General features: G+C 32.1%; 4 protein-coding genes across 6 annotated transcripts; 2 read left to right on the forward strand and 2 right to left on the reverse strand.

Annotated features, from left to right (window-relative positions):
* Positions 1–4,193: 4,193 nt before the first annotated feature.
* Positions 4,194–7,227, forward strand: LOC134837944 (calcitonin gene-related peptide type 1 receptor). Its single transcript, XM_063853340.1, has 9 exons — positions 4,194–4,308; positions 5,468–5,627; positions 5,714–5,896; positions 5,959–6,085; positions 6,209–6,429; positions 6,487–6,560; positions 6,646–6,752; positions 6,812–7,051; positions 7,105–7,227. The coding sequence occupies exons 1-9, from the start codon at positions 4,194–4,196 to the stop codon at positions 7,129–7,131; spliced, it is 1,254 nt and encodes a 417-aa protein (XP_063709410.1). The 3' UTR covers positions 7,132–7,227.
* Positions 7,228–8,320: 1,093 nt separating this feature from the next.
* Positions 8,321–12,875, reverse strand: LOC134827380 (dosage compensation regulator). 2 transcript variants are annotated; one of them, XM_063839986.1, is made up of 4 exons: positions 12,068–12,875; positions 11,467–11,640; positions 11,246–11,405; positions 8,321–11,177 (listed from the first exon to the last, which is right to left on the reverse strand). In XM_063839986.1, exons 1-4 carry the CDS (start codon positions 12,688–12,690, stop codon positions 8,406–8,408), a joined length of 3,729 nt encoding a protein of 1,242 aa, XP_063696056.1. In that variant the 5' UTR covers positions 12,691–12,875; the 3' UTR covers positions 8,321–8,405. The 2 variants fall into 2 exon arrangements, with proteins under 2 accessions (XP_063696056.1, XP_063696057.1); XM_063839987.1 differs by lacking the exon at positions 12,068–12,875 and adding an exon at positions 11,702–11,722.
* A 40-nt stretch (positions 12,876–12,915) lies between these two features.
* Positions 12,916–14,449, reverse strand: LOC134827390 (zinc finger protein 501-like). 2 transcript variants are annotated; one of them, XM_063840005.1, is made up of 3 exons: positions 14,271–14,449; positions 13,221–14,212; positions 12,916–12,938 (listed from the first exon to the last, which is right to left on the reverse strand). In XM_063840005.1, the coding sequence occupies exons 1-2, from the start codon at positions 14,388–14,390 to the stop codon at positions 13,241–13,243; spliced, it is 1,092 nt and encodes a 363-aa protein (XP_063696075.1). In that variant the 5' UTR covers positions 14,391–14,449; the 3' UTR covers positions 12,916–12,938; positions 13,221–13,240. The 2 variants fall into 2 exon arrangements, with proteins under 2 accessions (XP_063696075.1, XP_063696074.1); XM_063840004.1 differs by lacking the exon at positions 12,916–12,938 and having other exon boundaries at positions 13,168–14,212.
* Positions 14,450–14,562: 113 nt separating this feature from the next.
* Positions 14,563–17,164, forward strand: LOC134827384 (ras-specific guanine nucleotide-releasing factor RalGPS2-like). Its single transcript, XM_063839992.1, has 3 exons — positions 14,563–14,872; positions 14,934–16,114; positions 16,177–17,164. The coding sequence occupies exons 1-3, from the start codon at positions 14,701–14,703 to the stop codon at positions 16,771–16,773; spliced, it is 1,950 nt and encodes a 649-aa protein (XP_063696062.1). The 5' UTR covers positions 14,563–14,700; the 3' UTR covers positions 16,774–17,164.
* The last annotated feature ends 370 nt before the right edge of the window (positions 17,165–17,534 follow it).

Genomic DNA, 17,534 nt, shown 5'->3' on the forward strand with positions numbered 1-17,534 from the left:
CACTATTTATTGAACTCGATTTGCCGGATACTTCCATACACAGTGCAACTTGAGAATGCACTTAAAATGAGACAGGATGTGGAATAAATTGAATTCTTGTTTACTTTAGAGTAGTAAGAAAAAAATATTTTTCGTAGATTTCGCCATAGACTTGAACATAGAAAAGGATAAAAATAACTAAACGTAATCTGATGCAATATTACTACTTATTTATGGTTATTGTTATCCGTATTTCATAAATGCATTACGTGCAAACACGTTGTTACATTTGACAAACTTATTTACTTGGTTCAACAGACATTTACATTGCAGACAAAAAAAAATACAGACATATGAGATACAGTCAATCATATTGTTTTTTTTTCTACTATTTTCACAGAGAAAAAACGTAATATTTTTACCACATGAAAGGAATATCCGATAGAAATATTATTTATTGATCATTTGATTTCTCTCATACTTCAGTTGTATGGTCGTAAATGTCAATATTATATGAATAACATATTTATTTATGAACATGAAACTTGCATGCAAGACATAATTTTCAATCAGAAAAAGATTTTCTCAGTCACAAATATTTACTATCGAGAGCATTTCCAGATCAATTGAGAGAAAAAAATTATGACAAACTTATGAAATTTTGCCTGATTTAGTTTGCGAATAACAAGCTATTGACATTAACTCGAAGTTTCATATGCCGTATCATATGCATGACAGAATTAATAACACATGTAAAAATAAGCTTTCAACTTCAAATCAAAATTGAGTTTGTCAATAACGTCGGAAATCTATATAAATTTAATTAATAAATATTCTCTTCGAAGTAACAATTTTTTTTTTAAATGACATAAGTAGCTCTATTTTTCTCTATTGAATTATTTTTATCATTATATCCATCTTACTTATGATGAAAAAATTTTTCTTTTAAATATTTTAAGTTTACTATGAACCTCTACTATGAAAAATATTTAATATGAAAAGTTAAGAATAATTCTTTGCCGAAAAATATGTATATTTCAGGAATTTAGATATGTTTTGTGCTTTGAGGAAAATTTTTGTGCAAAATTTCGTTTCCATATCTAATTGTATAAGTGGAGTAAATATCATAGTCATTCATCAAAAGTCGAGAGTATTCAGTTGAAAACTTTACGATGCATTCATAATGAAATAAATTATCGTAAAAATATTTTTTAGTTTTGACATAAAAATGAACCATAAAATCTCTGTTCAAGCTCCTTATAATGATGAATTCTTATGACATGTAGTTAAAAGATAGAGAAAATACTTTTAAGAAATCATGCTTGACAGACAGTTATCTTGTATTGTGCTTTGATTAGCTCTATTCTTTTGTGTATGACTTGTGAAAAGTTTTTATGGTCTTCATATGGAATGAAATATAAAAGAAAGTGAAGAAATTGACAGCTGTCAGAAAATTCTCTCTTTACCTTTTTTTTTGAGTTTTCGTTCAAACATTCAAATGCAAATCAACCAACCTAATAACACAAAACTTATCATCTTGACATTCTATCTGTTGAGCCAGACAAAATATTTTTGATTTTACACCATGAAAATGGTATCTGATATCTGATACACGAAAATACAGTGACAAAATCAATAACGAGACAAATTGTCGTTATAAAATTATCTAATTAAATGAGGTAATCATTAAATTACTTTATTAGAAGTTTTACTTAACTACCTAAATGAAATTCCAAGTGTTGAGATAGTTATACAAAACATCTACATAACAACTTTAAAATACAAAATAAAGTACAAAATACAATTTGTCAAAAAAAAAATAAAAAATTCGCATTTCGTTTACAAAAAAAAAATCCTTCTTCGTGAACTATTTAAATTCAACAAGCTGTTTTGTCTAAGACCATCATAATTGAATTTAACCTCAACGCAAATGTCAGTTTTCTGACAAAATATTTTGATGTCAAATAAGTTTGTCTTCTGACTAGATATACACATAAATTAATTTTAGATAACGGTCAAGATGGCATGATATTGTCTCTCTCAGCAGCACAGCAAAAGTTTTTCTTTTAACTTGTGTCTTTGGTATCGCTTTACAATTATCCTTTAAATATGTTTTTGATTGGCAAAAAAGTTTTTCTTAAAATTTTTGTCTTTGAAAATGAAATTTATTTTTCGCACTTTTAACTTGAACAACTTTATGATTCAAATTGTGCCTTGTTCAGTAACATTCGGGAGTGGGCAAAACTCCCCCAGCAGCTTTAACTTTTGTTAAAAATGAAAAAATTTCAGTTTTTAAATTTTCATCCGTAATTTTACAGATGTCAGGATGTTTGCCATCCTTTGTCATTGGCAAGTTAAGAGCATCGATTTTATTCTTCAATGCTTTAGCTTCTTCTTTAAAGGCTTCTGGTATGACAAATTCATCGGGAAGCTCTCCAGCATACTGTAAAAAAATATATTTGTAAAACACACTAAAACACAAATTGACTAAAAAACAATTGCTTACAATGCTTTCCAATATGACAAATGCTAAAATCACAAATAGAACTTTCATTTTGATATTTTTTTTTGGTATGCAAATGTCAATCGATTTCAGTTGCTTTTATATTCGTTTTTTATCTCAAATTTATATCTCGCAATAATTTGCCCAATCATTAGACCTAAATTGTATAATAACAAAAAAGTGCTGCTCATTTCCTTTTTGGCCAAAATAAACAATTATACTTTTGCACAATTAAAGAAATGAGGTTAAAATTTAGCAATTTTCACAAAAGAATAATTGAGCTTATTTAAATCTAAGGGATTTTCGTTTGTTTTCATTAGTTTAATCTTTGAATTCATCACTGTTTTCAAATATTTACTTTTTCATATGAATAATTTATCAGTAAACACTCGAAAATTCTTATAAAAGCGGTTAGATAATCGGATCATTTATCCATTCAAGGGAGACATTAAACATGAAAGCTAAAACATTTTACGAACCATGACGTAAAAAAATATTCTGAAAATTGATTTTGTAAGTAAAATAAAAAATAATACAGATTTCGACGTCGTTCTTTAATATCTTCATAATATGAGAAAATCACAACATCAATTCTGGCACTCAATAATAACACGCCATTAAATTTGATGACACGTATCTTCTCTACATGTCGGACAATATCGTATGTATTTTGAGCCTGCAGCAACGAATTACTCTGTATACAAAAAGCGTCGTAACATTAAATATGAGCAAAACACAGTGTAAGAAAAAGATTATAATAAAATTGTGGAAATATGAAGAATTAAGCAACAAGTAATTGATAATCTCTTATAAATCTCCGTAAATCGATAATATAAAGCAAGACAATTTTTTAATTAAGAAACTTTTCAAAAACCAACTATGTAAAACCAATTAATGAAGACCTCAGGTAACCGTTTATCGTAAAACAATGGTTTTAAATTGTTAAAGAGATTCAAATCATCGAGAAATTCTTCTGAAAGAAAAGCATTTCTTTTTCTTGATACAAAGGAATAAACAAACAAACCTCAATTGTCAGGCAATTCAAAATAAATTGCTCAATTAACTTGCTTCAACGTTTTACACAGAACTCTTGACAAATTAAATTATTCTATCTTTTTTGCATTTTCTTCTATCTTGCCAGATGGTCGAGCAAAAAACCTTTTAAAAAATTAGCTTGTGACAAGCTGGAAAGTGAAATAAAAAAAAAAACGTGAACTTAAATGAACCACAATTAAAAGTTCAAATATTTCATTACTCCTTAATTAAATCATATTTTCCAGCAAAAAAAAAACTAATCATCAAGTTATTATTTTATGAAATTTTTGCAACAAGACTAAAAACATAAACGAGGGAAGACAAGACTGTTTCGCTGTCTTTGAAAGTTAATACATACAACATTTTTGCTTAAGCCTCCCCTATTTTAATTCATTTTTCTTTCTCATTATCTTGCAGAATAACAAATTTTATCAGATAATCGACTTGAAACATCTCAATAATTAACTCTGATGCGCTTTTAGCACGACCTACCCCGTGAAAGAGGATACGTAATTATTTCAAAATCAAGACGCGCGTCGTACACGAACAGGCAAAGGTGTGTTTATAAATTTTCTTTGTCTGTGCAAAATAAATTCTCAACAAACTGTGGAAAGAACAAGTACAAAATACAACGGATCGAGATTTCATTTTGTCTGAAATTACAGGCAGCTAAAGAATGGAAGAGGCAGTTAATGACGTTAACATAAGTAATGCTAAATTGACATGGAGTGCACGTGAAATATTGCGCAATATTCTGCTGAATTGTCTTAAAATAGAAGAACAGGAGTATGGTAAGTGACGATATCTTTGACCAGCATAAATGAACACATAATCTCTTGATTAGCATTGAAATCTTAAATTAAAATTGAATGGCGACGAAAGTAGCAAAATTTTAATCAACAGTTGATTCATTTTTGACTGTAATCCTGAATTAGCATTCACCTTAGATAACGTATCAGCATTGCAAATTAGATTTTTTGCCTCTTTCTCTTTTTGCTTTTGTGATGTCTTTCATCTCCATTGCAAGTCTTGTCGCATCTTTCCTTCCATATAATCATATTAAAAAAAAAAGAATTTTATGGACTTTAATGCTATGACAGTAACAGACTGAAGAATTCTAATGCCTAATAAACATTTCAATCTGTAAAAAAGAAAAGAAATATAAAATGCATCATTGTACAGTGTATCAAAATGATGATAAAATTCACTTGACATGCTCCATCATCTTTGCCGCTGTTTTGCAAAAGAAAGAAAAGATTATTTGTAATTTGAGAGAACGTTTTCAAAACGTGCTATGCATTTAAATCAAGGGCTTTAACTTATTTTAAATATTCGTTTGAAACAAAAAGAAAGCCTTTGGTAATTAAAGCTGATTCGCTTTATAAATTGACATTGTCAACCTCCATAAATAACCCTCTTTGACGTAAATTTAAAAAGTTTCAGCTTCCTGTTGCTCTTTCTCGCTAATGAACGAACATCCGTTCTACCGTTGGTCAAATGTTCAATTCATTTATTTTTTCGCAGAGATAACGAGAACAGGAACAGGTTGAACAAAAGTTTATTAAATATTCATAAACACTCGTTACATTTACCTTTTTACACCGATGTGCACACACATCTGGTCCATTGCGATACTTCAATATTGCTGAAATGCTCGATAATTTCGAATGGAAATATATTGCGAAATATTGGCATGGATATATTTTTCGCAATATTTCATACTGATATTTCGTTATTTATGGAATTTGAAGTGCAGTACGTGTTGAATTCGTTCTTTTCACTTCTTCAAAGCGACATCTTTCATTCATGACAAATGTTATGTTTGTCTTTATTGCTCTTTTGAACGATATTGGATGTTGATGTCATGTTACACAGATTTTTTACCAATAACAAGGCGTCTCCATTCTATTGTCGCAATGCACTAAACAAGCGTTTTGTTTATTTATTTAGCAGCTTCGCCAACAGATGAGACAATATCAACTATACGTTATTGTCCAACAGTTTTTGATGGGTTTGCCTGTTGGAACAAAACGCCCGCCGGTACAACTGTTTGGCAAAAATGCCCCAACTTCCTCGAAGGATTTAATCCGAAACAACTGGCATTTAAAAGGTATTGCATCGTTAATATTTATAGAATTATAATTGTTATTCACTCAATTTCTTTGTCCTTGATGATGATCGTGATGAAAAACATAGATGCAAGCCTGATGGAACGTGGTTCGTTCATCCAGAATCAAATAAAACGTGGTCCAATTATACAACGTGCGTTGATACAGACGACCTACGCTTCAGAGAATTCATAAATGATCTCTATGTAATTGGCTACACTGTTTCATTGCTAACCTTATTGATTTCGTTATTTATTTTCTACTGCTTCAGGTGCATTATTGTGAATTTATTTTTTTTTTTCACAATATAATTGTGTATTTTATTTTTTCAAGGAGATTGAAATGCACAAGGATTCGCATTCATGTTCAACTTTTTTTGTCTCTCATTCTGAGTTGCATACTTTGGATATGTTGGTACAAATTTGTCGTCGATGTTCCTGAAATTATCATAGGAAATCCTGTAAGTAATATAATCTCTTCCTCTTTCATTTTTTGAAACCGTACCACATATTTTGACATTTTCCGCAAATTAATTAACATGCCACGACTAACAATGTTGCCAATCTACATCACGTTACAATAGACTTGGTGTGTCATTCTACATCTGTTCATACATTATTTTATGTTGTCGAATTATATGTGGATGTTTTGCGAGGGATTGCACCTACATCTTGTATTGGTCGTGGTTTTTGTCAAAGATAATGTTGCATTAAAGTGGTTTTATACAATCGGTTGGGGAATTCCATTGTGTGTCATGACTATTTATACGTATATGCGTTCTCATTCAAACGATGACACGGACAAGTAAGTTTTTTTTTTTGGCAAACACGTGATACACGATTTCCATATAAATATTTGTAGTTGTTGGATGCACGAAAGTGAATACATTTGGATTCTTACAATTCCTGTCACAATTTCACTATTTGCTTCCGTATGTAAGTACTTTGTCTTTCTGTTAAGACAGAAAAGTCGAAATAACTTTAAAATTTTATCCCCAAATCTCTTCTTAAATATTTACAGTGTTTTTAATCAATGTAATCAAAGTATTACTAACGAAACTCCATCCATGCACAGGCCATACAACTCCTGTAGGCATAAGAAAGGCGGCTCGTGCAACGTGTATTTTGGTAATTATTTGCATATTTGTGCTTTTATCTTCTTTGTTCTTTTACATTTGTTTACTTAGGTTCCTCTTTTTGGCTTGCAAAATGTCCTTTTGCCTTTAAGACCTGATCCAGGATCCTTTATTGAGCCATATTATCAAGTAATTGCTGCGATTTTAATTAGTCTACAGGGATTTTGCGTGTCGGTTCTTTTCTGTTTCGTTAATCATGATGTCATTTTTGAGATTCGAGCTTATTTGTGCAGAACTTTTCCCGATATATTTCATCATGTTAGGCGTGAAACAAGCAACAACGTTGTGTTGGTAAGCAATCAATAAATTTCATGAACACTTTTTTTTTATCATTTTCTCTTTAGACAATAGATAAACGAACGAGTATGTAGATAAAATTTAATTGGAGAAACTTTGGAAGAGCTCAATAGTTAAAAAATTCAATGTTTATTTTGAGGTAAAAAGTTTATCTTTTCATACATTCAAAATCAAAACTTTATAGTTGGATCATTGGATCAATAAATATTTTTGTGACAATATTTTTTTTTTAATGTTAATGCTTCATAGATTCCTAAACTATGCTAATGATTTGCATTTTATCATCCTTTAAAATGAATGAAAAACAAGTTCAAGGTAAGTAAATGCATATGAAAGGATATTTTAAATGACAAAAGTTCAATATTTGTCCCTTGACATTACTAAAACTAATCAGAAAGTTTAAAAGCAAACATAAAATTTAACAAAAAATACGGATAAATTGAAATTCATCAAAAATTACAGAAATGTTCATTTAATGTCTTTTTGAAGGTTCTTAAGCTTGAATATTGACAAATAAAAAATACGTAATTTTCATTTTGAAAGCATATTTGATAATTTTTAAGCTTGAAATTGAACAAAAGTTAAAAAAATGCAGGTTCTTAAGCTTGAATATTGACAAATAAAAAATACGTAATTTTCATTTTGAAAGCATATTTGATAATTTTTAAGCTTGAAATTGAACAAAAGTTAAAAAAATGCCTTTGGATGTCTTTTGGATGGTTCTTAAGCTTAAATATTGACAAATAAAAAATACGTAATTTTCATTTTGAAAGCATATTTGATGATTTTTAAGCTTGAAATTGTACAAAAGTTATAAAAAATGTCTTTGGATGGTTCTTAAGCTTAAATATTGACAAATAAAAAATACGTAAAAAATACGTAATTTTCATTTTGAAAGCATATTTGATAATTTTTAAGCTTCAAATTGAACAAAAGTTAAAAAAATGCATTTGGATGTCTTTTGGATGGTTCTTAAGCTTAAATATTGACAAACAAAAAATACGTAAAAAATACGTAATTTTTATTTTGAAAGCATATTTGATGATTTTTAAGCTTGAAATTGTACAAAAGTTATAAAAAATTTCTTTGGATGGTTCTTAAGCTTAAATACTGACAAATAAAAAATACGTAAAAAATACATAATTTTCATTTTGAAAGCATATTTGATGAATCTTAAGCTTGAATAAAATAATCCTCATTCAAACAGGTTAGAAAAAAATTAGAAGCCTTCAACATATTCATATTAATACAAAAAATGATCTCAATAAGAGTTCAATGAAATTATTTTATTTTTTTGAATTTTTCAGTAAGAAAGTTTTGAAATATAATTTAAGCAAAAGAATATTTTTTAGTTGCCAAATCCAGAATTTCCATATCCAGATCGATATCCTCCGCGATTTCCATATCCGCCATTTGACCAATTTGAACGATTATTGCCTCCGTAATTTCCGCCATATCCGCCGCGGGAAAATTTTCCTCCTCCATATCCTGAAGGGCCTGCTGATCCTCCAAAGCTTCTCGGAGGTCTTGATTGCGTGTTGGGACCAATTCCTTGTTCTCTTACAATCTGATAATCTCCTGCATCATACAAACACAAATCTTTGATCAAAGCAACAGCTGTTTGATATTTTGGATCCAAATTGAGAACTTCGTCGGGAGATTCAGCAGCTTGCGTTATCAAATCTGCTAAGACAGGGCGAAGAGCGCAAATCAAAGACGCTTGATACGGATCCATTTCAAAGTTAAGCCAATGATCAAGTCGAATTTGATTTTGTGTAAAATCAACTTTTTTGGAACCAAACAAAAGTAAATGGATCGGCGATACCATCGACATTTGTTTGCAAGATACAGCTCGTGTACGAATTTTCTCGCCAAAAACGAAGAATGGATATGGATAAGTAACAGCCAAATTGCTACAATTGACAGAAGTTTTATGTATCAATGCTGCTTTAGATTCGGTTGTCAGTACTTTACGTTTCTCCTTATGATAACAAACATTCGGATACAATCCGACAGCTAAAAGACCCAAAACGACATCTAATGTATTATCTGGAATGTCGGGATTGAAGAACTTTTCAATCATAGTTTCTTCCGGAAATCCTGTTTGATTTAACAAATCAAGCAATTGACGTTTTGCCTCCCACATAACTCTCATTGTCGGTACTTGCAAGCCTTTCCATTCACAGAATTTTATTTCCGCTTCTTCGCCCCGTTGTCGCTTTTCATTCCACATTTGGAAGGCAGTTAACATCGCAACGTAATCGCTACAACGATTCCCTGCAAGTGCTTTTTGATGATTCATTAAACGACGTTGTCCTACATCGAGAGCAAAAATTTCAGAGAATGTTCCTGAATAAGCAGCCATAGCTCCGAGAGCGTCTCCAACGCCAAATATACATCCCAAAATCATCATGAGACCCAAACGAGGTTCAATAGGTAATCGTGCCAAAATACGCCCTAAAGGAGTAAGTTCATTGGATGTGTTTAAACATTTTAGTTCTCGTAACATTACTTCCGCTTCAATTACAGCATCAAGCGGAGGAGGTTCAATAGCTTTAGACAAAAACTTTCCAATTGATCCTAAGTTCAGCAGCTTAATGCTTAATGCAAGTTCATGTAACGGTGTACGGAAAATCTCAGGAGTCATATGTTCATCCATTTTTTGGTATCTCGCTCGACTACATAAAGTGAAACAAATTCCGGGTCTTACACGCCCGCTTCTTCCTTTTCGTTGTTCGAGATTTGTTCGACTTGCCCAAACAGTTGCATAACTCGTGAGATTGTTATGTGACGTGAAAAGTTTCATACGTGCTTTGCAGATATCAATTACGTAAACGATATCGTCGATTGTGATAGATGTCTCTGCAATATTTGTCGAAAGAATAACTTTCGTTACGCCGGGAGGAACACGCTCAAATACACGTCGTTGATCTTCTCGCGGAATTTGTGAATGCAATGGCAATATACGATACGAACTGTCGGAAAATTCACGTTTCATTTGAAGATGTTTCATCAGAGCAAAAATCAAATTCCATCCAGGAAGGAAAACTAATACAGCTCCTTCTTGATTTAAACTCTTGATGTACAAGAGAATTGACTCAATTAGTTCAAAACTCACTTCAGATTCGGATAATTTTGACATGACTTCTCGAGTTTGAGGCGAATATTTGCGTTCATCTAAAATTTTGTTCAAATTCTGATCTCCCGCATCCATTTCCATGCCTGCAGTTTCATCATCATCATCTCCTGTATTTCCATCTTTTCCGCGTTTTCGTTTACGACTATCTGGAGGAGGATTAAATTTTGTCATCTCGATACAATCTTCCAAGAAATATTGCGTAACGGGATACGCTCTTCCGGGTACTTCGACAACAGGGCAATTTCCAAAGTATTCCGAAAACAATGTTGTATCAATTGTCGCACTCATCAAGATGATTCGCAAATCAGGATATGTGTGTACCATGTCTCGCAATACAACCATTATGAAATCTGAATTGACATCTCTTTCGTGTATCTCGTCGACAATTACGTGCGAGACTCCGCGCAATCCGCCTTCAAGTTTCCGTAACAACACTCCGATGGTACAAAAAAGAACAGATCCGAATGGTCTTGGCAAGCAAGATTCAAAACGCACAGAATATCCAACTGCTTCTCCCAAATTTTCATTTCGTTCATTTGCAACACGTTCAGCAACACTTATTGCAGAAATACGACGAGGTTGTGTGACGACGATGTTACAGTATGCTCCTTGCCCAGAATTGATGTAATCTTCGAGAATGAATTGTGCTATTTGTGTTGTTTTTCCGCAACCAGTATTTCCGCGAATAAGACAAACGGGATTATCGTTAATAATTTCCATAATTTTGCCTCGCATTTGTGCAATTGGAAGTGTTTCACGCTCCGCAATTCGTTTTTGCAACTCAGGATCGTTCATTTTCTTATCCCGTTCGTCGCGAATCAAATCGTCGCTTAATTGATCAAGAGTTGCTGTTGCCAAATATCCATCGTCAATATTACACGCATTCCATGGATTCCAATTTTGTTGCGGAGGCGCCCAAGGAATAACACTTCCTGCATCATCTTGATACCGACGCGGAGCTTCAGTTTCATTTTCTTGAATCTTGAAAAAAAAAATATGTTTATGAATTAATACAAATAGAAAGAAACTGAAGATGAATTAAAGCTTACCAAAAGACTAACATGTGGTTCTTGCCCTTCGTCAGGTTTGATCATTGGAGCTCGTTTATGATCTACAGGCCTGATGTTTAAATCTTTCAAACAATTTTCAATGCGACTTATCATTTCAGGACTTATTGCAACAGGATATGGTTTTGTTTGATCTTTAGCTCTGTCAAAATAATTTTTTTTGTTAGTTTTCAAATTTGTTTTGATATAAAAGCGAAACATACTTTTCCGTTTTAAGTGTTCCTGCATAAGCTTCAATAACGCCCAAATGGAACAATTGTCGAACAAGTGACAATGCACACGATTTACTTGCTGACTGTTTATTTGATCCTGTTTCACGTCCCGTAATACTTCGATTCAACTGTTTAACGTAAATTGTCATCTCTGCCATGAAACTCCTAAATAGATTTGAGTTTAAGTTTATATTTGAAAAATATTCTAAAACTAAGTAAAGCTTACCATTATCGAAATTGAGACAGAAATCGACTTCGTTGCTTTTTTGCATTTATTGTTTATCTGTGCAATAAGATAGAAAATTTAGCTTGAACATCATTTTTTTGACTCTCAATCGACAAAAGTTGTAGAATATTTTTTAATTTTACAACTTTTGATTCTTTTATTTACTTGTATTTAGTCATTTTTTTAATATTATGATCAAACTAAATTTTCTACAGTACAGACATATGTGAAGGTATCAAACAAAAACAACGAAATCGATTCCCTTTTGTCGTATCAAAATAATATTTCAGTCAATGTTTTAGCTCTATTATGATCTAATGCATTGTCTGATGAATTCAAAAATATTTTTAAAAGAAATAATTTCACCTTGCATGATCAGGACCCACAGGTTTATAGCGATAATCTGCTTGAATTTTATTCATTTGCATAAACTGATGCAATTTCGCTTTTGCATTTTCAATGGTCCAATTTCCGTGAATGCCTGCGTTTACATCAAAAGATTCCTGTTCTTCCAATTGTTTCGCTTGTTCGGCACGATTTAAGTAATCCTGACGTTCATCGACACCGCGATAAGCTTGTCCAAGATCTGATGGTCCTTGCCCATCACGGAAAACATTTGCACTTTGTTGTACATAGTTGTACGATTGTTCTCCCTGATTCGAATTCGAATGGAATGCAGACATTGGAGTACCTCCGGCAACAACAGGCGATTGCCCAACAGCATTTACATCGGGAACGTCGCCGGGAACATCGGCAGGATTAACTTTTCCTGTTCGAACGAGAAAGTTGACAAAATCTCGCGCAGCATTCTTTTCGGCGTCTTTTTTGTTCGTAGAATTTCCAGCTCCGACATACGGATGTCCCGTAACACGAACTTCGCACAAAAAACGTTGTCGATGCTTTGGACCAGTTGCGCGTGTATTGAAACTTATTTCACATTTGGCTTTCGAAGCCCATTCGTGAAAGAAACTTTTAATATCTTGCGACATTTTCCAAAAAAATCAATAATTGCAGTGAAATTTTTTATTTAAGTTTTTCTGCTTTCCAAGAACGTTTTACGATCAACTATGAAGTAATATGATGAAATTGAGTATTTATTTAAAGTTTTTTACGATTTTTTGACTCCGTTTTCGTGTATTTTCTCAAAAAAATAAGAAAAATACTTAGCAGAAAACGCCGCTTATTACACAAATGTAGGGCTGTGAATATTGAACATGTTTAGGACTATTTCATTTGGCTAATGAAAAAAAAAATTGAGGACATCAAAATTACTTTTGGTCAAAATGAATAAAATTCTAAACATATATTTTAATATTAAAAAAAAAAATTAAACCAAAATTTTTTATTTTTTAAATTGTCGATATTGCATTTTGTCAAATTTTTTTTGTCAAAAAGTAATTTTCATGTGTTAATATAAATTTTTATGTTCTAAAAAAATTTAGCCATTGTTTTGATGTTTTGAAGCATTTTCGAAGCAAAAATACGTTTAAAATTTCGCTCATTTATTTCTTTAATTTACTTTTTAAATAATTTTAGATATCATTCTGAATGTTGTTGTCTCATATGCCTTTTCAAAATGAAAATTTCTGTATAAGCTTTTGGGCATTTTGTACATTTGAAAGGGCGTTCTCCTGTGTGAGAAAAAGTATGTTTTTTTAATGTAAATTTCTTGAAAAAGGCTTTATCACAGTACGAGCATGCAAAAATTCTCTCGTTTGTATGAGTTCTCAAGTGCGTTTCTAATTGCCATTTTTTCTTGTATTTTTTGTCACATTCGTTGCATTGAAAGTCTCTTCGTGGATCATGAACTTGTCTTTGATGCAGTTTCAAATCTTTCTTAACGAGGAAAGTTGCTTGACAAATGGGACAAATAACATCTCGAATTCCTCTGTGACGAATCAAATGATCTTTCAACTCGGATCTTGATTTGTACATGCGAGGACATTCGTTGCATTGATATTTTTTCTCATCTGTATGTCGTTTCTGATGCACAATCAATCCCGTTGCATTCACAAAACTCAAGCCACAAATATGACAAACGAATTTGTTCTCCTTTGTATGAACTCCGTTTTCGTGTACTTTCAGATTATGCGATGTACGAAATGTTTTCTCGCAATATTGGCATTTGAAGCGTTTTATTTCAGAGTGCGTTTCCAAATGTCGTTTTAGGTTTTTATAACTATTGAAAGACTTTCCGCATTCCTGACAAATTTCAGGTTTTTCGCCTTCATGATTTCTCAAATGGCTATCTAATCGAGCTTGCTTCAAAAATACTTGTGTACAATTTTCATGAGGACATTTCAAAAGATTTTTTTTTATTCGTGTAGATTCTTCAATTTCTTGTAGATTTTCTTCAAAACACGATACTACTGTGTAAATTTCATTTGCTTTTGAGCTCTCTAACAAAATTCGATGTGATTTGATACACAAATCTCTGAACGAATTTACATCCTCTAACTTTTTAGCACAATGAAGACACACTTTAGTTGATATTTTATCGTCTTCAGAAACCTACAATGAACTTTTTTTATTAATAATTTGAAAAATTAAAGTTCTTAAAAAAAATTACCTGAATAGTTGAGAGAATAAAATAAACTTCTTGCAACGTTTTATCAAGTATTGAAGTAAGCTCTGTTGTTGTACAAAGACAAACGCGACATTGATCAGTATTTTGTGCGGAAATAGACATTTTACATGTTTTAAATTTGTAGAAAAGGATATTTTTGTTGTTGTTACCTTTTCATCAAAGGAGATTTGGTATTTGAATAAAATTTATACGGTATTTGAAAAGTCTTATCAATTTCAGTCAACTCAATTAATTCTCATTCAAATACTCTTAGAATCAAAACAAAAGAAAAAAAATCACTAATTAAGCAATACAATTCTTTCCATTTGTTTAGTCTTCTCTTCGATCCCTTTATCCGGCAATTTTGATCGAAATTTATCGGTTAAATGTGTGTTAATTTCGTGGGTTTGTTGTCCAAAAGCGAAAAGTTGTGATGGCTTATACGGGCCTTCCTCATGAACTATCATCAGATTCGATTCGTCTTGTTCTCGTCGATGATGAGAACTGGACAACTGATAAAACTCCAAATAGTGCAAAGGACAAGGGATTGAAAGGAATAACAGTTGAATTGGATCGTCTTCAGATGAGTAGTGAAAAATTAAGAGGTAAGTTTCTTTGTTTATCGACGACAATTTTCACTTTATTCTGTAAATCTGAATGTTTTAGCTCCAATTAGTCATCACACAAGCAAGTTTCGTGATAAAACTCCAAAGCCAAGACCAAACAACAAATACTGTACAATATCTCCGGAAATGACGGGATCACCAAAGAAACATCATCTCATTCATCATCATCCGCAAGGTCAACGAATTGCTGCCATAAAATCACAATCTCTGCCCCGTAATTCATCATTGACTTCCGTAAATAGTGCTGAATCGGGCATCACAGCTGTTGCAGAAGTAGATACAACTGTTGGAAATGTTTTATGCTTGGCTGTCGATGATCTGGCATCACAAATGACACTTTTAGACAAACAAGTTTTCGCTGCAATCCAAATCTCCGAGTTTCAGAGTTGTTGTTGGACAAAAAAAGAGAAATGCATTACATCGCCGAATATCGTGGCAATGACAAGACGATTTAACAACGTTAGTTTTTGGGTAGTGCAAGAAATATTAAATGGCGTAACTGCCAAAGAACGTGCCGACATAATTTCGCATTGCATAAAAATTGCAAAACGTTTGTACGAACTCAATAATTTGCATTCGTTGTTCGCCATTGTCTCTGCCTTACGAAGCGCAAGTATCTATCGAATGAATAACACATGGAATGCTCTTTCGAAGAAAGATAAGCAAACACTCGATAAGCTCGCGCAATTGTTTAGCGAAGACAATAATTGGGAGACATTGCGACAATATTTGGAAACTCTAAAATTGCCCTGCATTCCTTATTTGGGCTTATATCTCACCGATTTGGTCTACATTGATCTCGCATTTCCAAATCGAACGAAGGGACTCGACATCGAATCAACACGCGAATCTAAAATGAACAATATTTTACGAATCATATCGGAATTCCAATCATCTGACTACAGTTTTATTGAGGCAAAGCCGGAAATACAGAAATACTTGCAATCAATGCGATACATCGAAGAACTACAAAATATCTTCGAAGAGGAGCAATACAAAAAATCTCTCTTACTTGAACCAAAAATGCAAACGAGCACTCCGAGTACAAGCAAAGAATCAGTAGTATCGAATTTAAATCTTTCTCCCGCAAAATCAAGCTCTATGAGAGCTACATCAAGTGCTGTTGGACCAAATGGAATGTTGCTCTCACAAAAGTTCAAACCGGGACACAGAAAATGTCAAAGTTTGGGAACAAATATTTTTCATCGTTTCCAAAATCAGGTATGTATTTAACATTTTTAAAGCAAAATAACTTTATCTAATGTGATGAAAAAAAATTACAGACTCAATTACGCCCGTGTTCTTCATCTGCAAACAAATCAGGCATTGTAAACGGAGGCGCAGATGTTGTAAATCGTCATCTTTTAGATGATTCTGAGCTCAATGAAACTCCCAAAGATATCCCCGAGTCTCCGCAAGAACTTCATGACATCAGCTTAAAAAGCCCTCTATCTGATAGTTTGGATTTCCAAGGTTACGTTCGTCGAAAAACAATTTTGAAGGAAGGCAAGAAACCAACTGTTAGTTCATGGCAACGTTTTTGGATTCAAATATGGGCAAATTCTCTCATCTACTTCCCGCCGAAATCCCTGAAGGGTTGCGAACGAAGTGACTTTAAACGTGAGCCCAGCAAAATTCGATCTCTCGAAGGATGGCGTGCAACAAGCGTCGAAAATACTCAACAAGGAAACACTTTTCAACTGATCAACCAAGATTTGGGACACATTTATAAATTCAGAACAAGCTCATCGGAGATGACATCTTTGTGGTTGAAAGCACTTCAGGGAAACAATAACGATCAAGAGAAACAAACTGCAGGCAATGGAACTCGACAAGTAAACTCCAAATATGGATCTGCGAATCTCATGACATTTGAATGAATTGTTATGTAAATTTTAGAATTGGTAGAGCATACACATAAAACACTAAAGCACTAATGTAACATAACTTTCCTATAATTAACAAGAACTCATACCTGATTATGTAGCAACATTAAACACGAAAAAGATTGGGAATTAAAAAAAAATACATAAAGGCCAAAAAACATCAACTAATTTATACACATGTCATAGTTTGATAGATACTCTTATAAATATCTTATGTAGTAGTAAAATAGAAGGTAGTTGTCTATAACAAAAGTCTGACGAAAATATTCAAAAGGAGTCAATTCTTTAAAAGTTTATCGAAATGACGCAAAATATAATCATTCAATAACTTTTTCTAAAAGCTAAAACGAAGAAAAAACATGACTTTTTTTTAGACAAAACAATTAACGTGATACGATTAATAGACTAATAATGTAAGATAAATAAAAAAAATCTCTAAATAGAGCCTTAAGTGAGATATGAAAAAAAAAATCTTCTCACAAGGACAAAATAATAATAATCATGACAAAGATGAAAAAATTTTAAGTTGTACATTTCTTTTATAGAATTAAAATATGGAAAAGCTTTTCTTGTTAATCATTTGCCTTTCTTATAAATATACAAATGTAGATCAGATGATATGATCAATGTTCAAATGTAATATAGGTATACAAAATAAAATATTTAACTAACATTGCTTCGTTTAGTTGATTTTGAGAATTTTAGTTAATGGAAATCATATCAGGTTTAAGATTTTAACAAAAGTTTTTTAATAA

The sequence above is a fragment of the Culicoides brevitarsis genome, chromosome 1 (assembly GCF_036172545.1).
Source record: "Culicoides brevitarsis isolate CSIRO-B50_1 chromosome 1, AGI_CSIRO_Cbre_v1, whole genome shotgun sequence".
Taxonomy (NCBI): Eukaryota; Metazoa; Arthropoda; class Insecta; order Diptera; family Ceratopogonidae; genus Culicoides; species Culicoides brevitarsis.